Below are 7,415 nucleotides of genomic sequence, written 5' to 3'. Positions count from 1 at the left end.
CTGTGACGCACCACGGGCTTTAATGTCTGGTGCTTCAAATTTTTGTTGAGATGAGACAGAACCGAGGAGATTACACGCGCCTGACAACTGCTTCAGAGAATTTTTCATTGGTGGAGTATAAGAAGGACTCCATCGGAAAGGGAGAACGCTGGTTCTGCCTAAGAGCCCGTTATCCTCTTTTCCCTCTAATAAATTTCCTTTTCTTGCCTGACTGCCTGCTTGCTCTCTGCTTCTCTGCACGTACATTATAGCAGCTTGTACCTTTTTTCTCTTATCATCTGTGCCCCCCCTCCAGGCTGGAGTAAACCCAGGAGAGGATGAAGACGGTGATAATGTAGATTATCTTTAGGATGACCTTCCAATGCAGATTTTGTAATCCTTCCTATTTTATGAATTAAAAAAAAAAAAAAAAAAAAGAAGAAGAAGACACAGGCAGATAAAGGAGACAGGGCAGTTATAGAGTCTGGGCCTTAACAAGACCTAGCAATCCCTGCCTAATTTGAAGAACAGTGCCTGGAAGGTCAAGATCAGATTTTAAGGGAATTTTAAAAAATCTTTTGCAAAGAAATTCCCAAGAAAGACCCTGGCGGCCAGCCATTCCCCTGTGCTATAATTTTATTTATTTATTTATTTCTGACTGTGCTGGGTCTCCGTGCTTTTCGGGTTTTTCTCTCGTTGTGATGAGCGAGGGCCACTCTCTAGTTGTGGGGCGCAGGCTTCTCATTGCAGTGGCTTTTCTTGTTGCAGAGCGCGGGCTCTAGGCATGCAGGCTTCAGTACTTGTGACTTCCAGACTCCAGAGCCTGTGCTCAATAGTCGTAGCACACAGACTTTGCTGTACGTGGGGTCTTCCTGAATTAGACACGAACTCCTGTCTCCTGCGTTGGCAGGGGGATTCTTTACCACTGAGCCACCAGGGAAGGTACCCACCCCTGTGCTAATCAACACATTTCTGGTGGGAATCACTTTACTCCTGAGTGAGAGTTGTCAGCAACGAGGATTTTAACCACCCCAGTGGCTGTTGTCAGGAGCAACCTTCATGCTCCACTTGTGCAAGGTGAGAGGGATTCCTATTGGAGGAACACCTCCAGTGCCTCCACTTCCTCTCCTGGACTCCTGCTTATGGATGGACTTCATTTTGGGACTGGGGAGACTGAAGAGAGATGTGTCTACTGGACCATGTTTCTCAGTGGGTGGGGCTAATGTGCATTTAAGCCAAATATAAATTCCTTCCTCCAGCCCTGGCTGACCTTATGTCTCACAACTGTTCCCGGCTCACTGCTGTAGCTGATCTCTCTATATGTGAACGTGCCAAACTCCCGGTACCTTGCGGCCTTTGCCCTTTGATCTGTTCTCTGCCTAGAATACTCTTCCTCCAGACCATCCTGGTTCTCCTAGTCAAGGAGGGTTCAGTTCAAATGTCACCTCCCTAAAGACCTCTGTTAATCCCCCCCCCGCCCCGCCCCATCTCAGACTCCTATTTTCTTCATAGCACCTTTCAGGGTTTGTGGGGTTTTTTCCTTTTGTGTATTTATATTAATGTTGGTCGCTCAGTCGTGTCTTTCTGCGCCTCTGTCGATGGAATTCTCCAGGGCTAACCTGGTGGCTCAGACAGTAAACAATATGCCAGCATAGCAGGAGATCTGGGTTTGATCCCTGTTGGGAAGATCCCCTGGAGAAGGGTATGGCAACCCACTCCAGTATTCTTGCCTGGGGAATCCCATGGACAGAGGAACCTGGCCAGCTACAGTCCATAGGATTGCAGAGTCAGACACAACTGAGCGACTAACAGTTTTACTTTCCATGGAATTCTCCAGGCAAGAATACTGGAATTGTAGCCATTCCCTTCTCCAGGGGGTCTTCCCGGCTATTTAAAAAATTTGGCTGCACTGGGTGTTAGTTGCTATATGTGGGATCTTCAATCTTTGTTGCAGCATGCAGAATCTTTAACTGTGGTATATGGCATCTAGTTCCCTGAGCAGGGATTGAACCTGCATTGGGAGCCCAGAGTCTTAAACACTGGACCACCAGGGAAGTCCCTCCTTTTGTCTTTTTAATATGTGTCTCTCCCGCTCAACTGTAAGATCCGGGAGGGAAGGGACTGTTTCCTCACACCCAGCACGGTGCCTAGCACATAGCAGCTTCTCAGTAAATATTGATGGGATGTGTGGCTTTCCTGCTCTCTGCTTCTTCCTTCCCTGTGTTAAGATGGAGAAAGGGAGTGGGGAAGCCAGAACAGTGACCTCCCACCAGCTTCCCTGAGCCTGGGAGGGTGGATGTTAATCCAGATAAGAGACTGGACCTCTCTGGTGGTCCAGCGGTTAAGCCGCCACACCCACTGCTGGGGGCATGGGTTTGATCCCTGGTCAGGGAACTAAGATCACAGTATGTGCTCAAGGTAAGGAAAAATAGATGGGAAGTGTCTCTGTGTAGTTCTCCATTCCAGTTTCCCAGAGCCCAGAGAATTCTGTAATAAGAGCCTCAGCTGACAAGTTGGGTCTCACAACATCCTGGGGAGAGAATGAGTCAGTCTCAATTCTGTTGGACTTACAACCCAACCAACTCTCCAGCACTCACCCGAGTGTTTTCTCTGTTGGATGCTTAGTTTTAAAATTCGATTTTCTAAGATGACTCACAGGCTAAGTGAATCCGAGCTGACATTCAAGTTGGTGCCACGCTGTTCATGAGATGGTACATCATGGTGGTTGGGAACCCTGCAGTCAGACCTGGATTCAAATCCTAGTTTCCAGACTTTCCAGCTGTGTGACCCTGAGCTAAACCTCAGCCTCTCTGGGTCAGATGCCTTATCTATAAAATTGGGATAATAACCTGCTCGCTAGAGCTGTGACACAGTCAGTGGATGGCACTTAGCATGTTGCTTGGTCCTAAATACTTTTATTTTAAATTGTTACATTTTATTACAAAGCTCTCTTGAAGACAACAGGTGCAGAGGACTAGTCTGGGTTCTGTCGCTTGCTGCAGCTTGCTGCATGACCTTGGGCAAGTCTCTTTTCCCTTCTAGAGCCGTTTCTCCATCAGCAAACTGTGTGGAGGGTGGTGATTCAGGTAGCTAAAGGGATAGATTCGGGTTCAGCACAAAGGAGTGTTCTCACAAATATCAGGCTACATGTGAGGTAATGAGCTCCCCATCACCTCTATTGTGTATTACGGAGAATGCCAGAGCGGAAGGAATTTCAAACAGCCCCTCATTTTGCAAGCATGGCAGTCAGGGCGGCGACTCAGAAATATAGAATGATTGCAGACAAAGGAGCTTAATTAAGATCCCCGGCCTGCACGTCTGAGGCCCACACCACACACCGACCACCCAGATGTCAAGCACAGATCACCTACAAAGAGCCTGGGCGATGGAGATCCTGCATGGGCTCAGCTTCAGTCGGCTACTGGCTGAGTGACCTTGGCAAAGTAGCAGCTGCCAGTACAGCCCTGCCTGCATCTCCTCCCTGTGACAGAGGCTGCTCCAACAGCCCCCTATTCTCAACCTGAGGGCTTTTTCCTGCAGCAGCTAGAAGTGCTGGGGAGTTAATGCCCCTGGACGCAGCCCTCAACCAAGGACAGGTGGGAGTGTGAGGATAAACAGCCCAGCTCCCCACCTCTAGGCAAGCACTGTGCCTGGCTTTCTGAAGCCCCCAGAGGCTGAAGCAGCTGTTGCCTGCTCTGGCAGTCTGTGATAACACCTCTATTGCTTCCTGCGCCTCCCTGCTCCCTTTCCCATTCTCCAAGCAGGGCTTCCTGGGATCACCTCCTATTTCAATGAACTTCACTTGAATCCCAGTCTCGGGGAAACCCAAGCAGAGACAGCAAGTTACTTAACTTCTTGGGCTGGCCTCAGTTCCTCTGGATGGGAAGATTCTGTGAGTTAATAGAGATAGAACACTTGCAAGGATGCTTGGCAGGATGTTTGTTTAATAAATGGCAGGGTTGGGGAGGGGGGGAGAGGGGAAGGAGATAAAGAACCTTTATTTATACAAAACTCCATCTCTTCCCATTGCACCCTCCTCAGCAAACACAACACCAAGTGATGAAATAAATTTTGAGATGCACACAAACAAGCATTCCTCAACCTGAGGTGGGAGTTGATGATGTGCGGGTGATGTGCCTGGTGTCAGCGTCTTGGTTGCCCCAGCTCGCTGGATCAGGGCGCCTGAGCCACCCCTTCTGAATCAGTGATGACAGCAACGGCATCCATTGGGGCACACATCTGCCCCAAGGTCGCGAGGCATGCTTCTTCTGGGGATCCAATGCTTAACAGGAATCCCAGACTTGCGTGGGAAGCTGGCCACAAGCTGTCACGTCTCAGGAATCACAATTTACCATGTCCTTGGTTAACTCTGCTTAATTAAGCTCCCCTCTGCAGCTCAGACCTTGCCCCCAGCGTCAACTTCTGTTGAATGAATAGACATCTCTGGGCAGGTGACCACCCTTTCTGGACCTCAATTTCCCAAGGCCTCCCAAGTCAATTCCCCTGTTGGCTTGGTGAGTTTCTAGGCTCAGCATCCAATCTAGAGGGATGATGGTAGCTACTCTAGAGTCTGGGCAAGAACTGGGTAACAGAGCAACAGAAGATGCCTTGAGTGTGACAGGGACAGTCTGCTGGTGCAGCTGTGAACCAATGAAGTGGCCAACAGCTTGTGCACAAGCCAAGGTTCCCGGGGAATCTCCAGATGACTGCAGGTGCCTCTGCGGGCACAGCTGCCTGGAGCCCCCCACTCCCATGGTAGGTGGCGAGCCCAGGCCAGCGAGGGGAGCAGGGGGTGTCTGGTCCCTGTAGACCCAGTGTCTGACAACTTCATTCCAAAGTTCCCAGAGTCCTCCGAAACTCTGCCAGCCTGGCGGCCTTCTGGGGGAGGCATTTTGCAGGCCTGATTAAGGCCCCTTCTCCCCTGCAGACTTCAGCAAGGAACGGGCATGCACCTAGGAAGCGTCCATGCACGTGGGCCCTGGGGAGAGCACAGCCGCCACTGCAGGAGTCTGGCCTGAGCTCTGGGCACGGCTGGGGGCATTGGACAGAGGGCACTTCCCCTCCTCTGAGACACCCAAGGGTGCTAGGGAGGCCGTAGAGAAGCTGGCCTCCAGTGGGTCCCCTTGGGGCAGGGAGTCCGGGGCCTTCAGCGGACTCAGCAGGGGTGAGGACCTGTCCCCACAGCAGCAGCCGCAGCAGGGGCTGGCCACAATTTGCACCTTGCCAGCTTCCTCCTGGCCGTGGCACTGCTTCAGGTGGCCACACAGGTGGCAGGTGAGGGCTGAGTAGACGATGCCATTGCCCAGGTCGTCCCTGAGGGGGTCCGTGGCCGGCACCGGGGCGAAGAGAGATTTCTGTCCATCATCTCCCTTGACTGCTGGCTCCAACTCAGGCCACTCTGAGTTCTGAGGACTGTGAGGGGGGTCCACGTCCAGTCCGAAGGTGAACAGGGGGATGGGAATGGGGATAGAGGTCCCGGGGCAGCCAGAAGCGAGGTTCTGGAAGGGTTTGTAGCCCCCTTCCTCGCTGCTGGGCTCAACCCCAGAAGTTGCAGGGCAGCTGTCACTGCTAGCAAGTAAGCTGGAGAAGGCCTTGTAGCCAGCCTCTTCAGAGGGCCCGAAGCTGGCCAGCCCGCTGTCCTGGACGCCGCCCTCCTTCACCGCCTGCACAAATTCCCGGTAGCCGCTGCTAGGGGCCAAGGTAGGGCCGGGGGCCACACTGTGCTGGAGGACCCTCTGACGAAGGATCTGCTCCCAGGTTTCTGGTTCCGGCTGGGGGGCAGTGGGGATGTCAGGGTCCTCTTCCCCCAGGTGTTTGTCCAGCTGTGGGTCCGAGTCAAGCTCTCCAGGGCCCAAGGACTGGCTCAGGAAGGTGCTGAAGCTGCGGTAAGCGGGGTTGTCGGAGATGATGGCGGGCATCTCTGGGAGAGCCAGGCCGGCTGGGTTCTGGGTCGGAGTGGCCGGAGGACTTGACTCTGGGTTCAGAGGCTGTTCCTTGTCCTCAGACGATGCTTCCTGGGGCCCCACCCTTGGGAACTCGGCCCAGGGCTTCGGAGCACTCTCATTTTCTACAGGGGGAAGGCAGGATTCCTCCACACCTTGTGGACTAAAGCCCCCAGTCTCATCTCTGAGAAGGTGCAGAAACATGCTCTCTGTCAGCCGGGCCACGATGTCCTCCCTGCCCTCCTGGAAGAGGCCCCTGCTGTTCTCAGGCGATGGGCAGAAGCTCCCTTTATCTTCCTCCACATCCTCTTCTTCCTTCTCCACTTGGGCCTCAAACAGCTCCACGCACCGCACCACGCTGATGCTCTCTGGCCGGAGGATCGTCTTGCTGACCTCCACGGGGCGCCAGGCTACTTTCCCAGGACCCTGGGAAGGCTCATTTCTAGCAGCCTTGGAGAAGTCTTCATCCCTGTCCATGCCATGCTCCAGTAAACAGGGCAGGAGCTTGGCAAGACAAGTCTTCCAGTGTCTACAAAAACAAAGTTTAATCGGAGTTCACTTTCTCCTCTTGAAAAACTCCTATTCACCCTTCAAAGCCCAGCTCAAAATCACCCTGAACTGATGGGGAAACGGGCTGGGACCTGGGACCCTTTGCTGCAGTGCTGCAATGCCTGCACTGGAACAAACCTCTCCTTGAGCAACAAAATATTAAGAAACTACATGGAAGTAAGAATAACTGCATGCATGCTGCAGTTGGGGCAAACGATGGACAAAAGATACAAAAAGACCCAAACCCTCAACTGCCACTTTTGAAGAGCTGGGAGCAAAACGGTGCTGGGAACAAAAGCAGGGTACTGCGCATACCCCCAGCATACCCCATCACCAGAGAGTCAGGCAAAACACCTCTACCACCTCTCCAGCCCAAGCCCTGAACACACCCCCGCCCTCACCCTATATAGTGAACCAATTCGCCCCTCCCTGGGTAGTGAGCAAGGGAACCTGTTAATTGTTCTCCACCCCCACTCCCCACTGCAGCAGGGGCTCCAGTTAAGCCTTGCCTGAATTTCTTGTCTGACCTCTAAACAACTCCCCAGGTGGCGATAGTGGTAAAGAACCCGCCTGCCAGAGCAGGAGACATCAGAGATGTGGGTTCGATCCCTGTGTCAGGAAGATCTCCTGGAGGACAGCAAGGCAACCCACTCCAGTATTCTTGCCTGGAGAATCCCTTGGACAGGGGAGCCTGGTGGGCTCCAGTCCAGTCCCCAGGGTTGCAAAGAGTCAGACACAACTGAAGTGACTTAGCAACCATGCACGCACGCACATGCCTTGCTTGTTACCGCCATCAGCCTTGCTCAGGACAGACTGGGCATCCCAAAGGGGTTCACTGACCACCCCCCACCACCAATGAAACTCAGGGGGCTCAGCTGGCAGTCGACCTACTCAGATCACCCCTCCCCCTGCCACCCCTCAAAACCCAGTGTCATAGGACAAGTG

The 7,415-nt window shown here is 52.9% G+C and overlaps 1 protein-coding gene across 6 annotated transcripts in view; it reads right to left on the bottom strand.

Moving 5' to 3' along the window:
* Window positions 1–2,886: 2,886 nt before the first annotated feature.
* Window positions 2,887–7,415, bottom strand: part of IL4R (interleukin 4 receptor) — a 52,058-nt gene continuing 47,529 nt past the window's right edge. For 5 of the 6 annotated variants that reach the window (XM_065924536.1, XM_065924537.1, XM_065924538.1 and 2 more), the window contains one exon: window positions 2,888–6,450. In XM_065924536.1, coding sequence (XP_065780608.1) covers window positions 4,932–6,450 — 1,519 coding nt within the window. In that variant the 3' untranslated portion in view covers window positions 2,888–4,931. Of the gene's footprint in view, window positions 6,451–7,415 lie in introns of all 6 variants that reach the window. The other variant, XM_065924542.1, reaches the window with a different exon arrangement.

The sequence above is a fragment of the Muntiacus reevesi genome, chromosome 2 (assembly GCF_963930625.1).
Source record: "Muntiacus reevesi chromosome 2, mMunRee1.1, whole genome shotgun sequence".
In the NCBI taxonomy this organism is placed as follows: Eukaryota; Metazoa; Chordata; class Mammalia; order Artiodactyla; family Cervidae; genus Muntiacus; species Muntiacus reevesi.
Note: the sequence above shows the minus strand (reverse complement) of the source record. Positions and strands in the feature narration are given on the sequence as shown.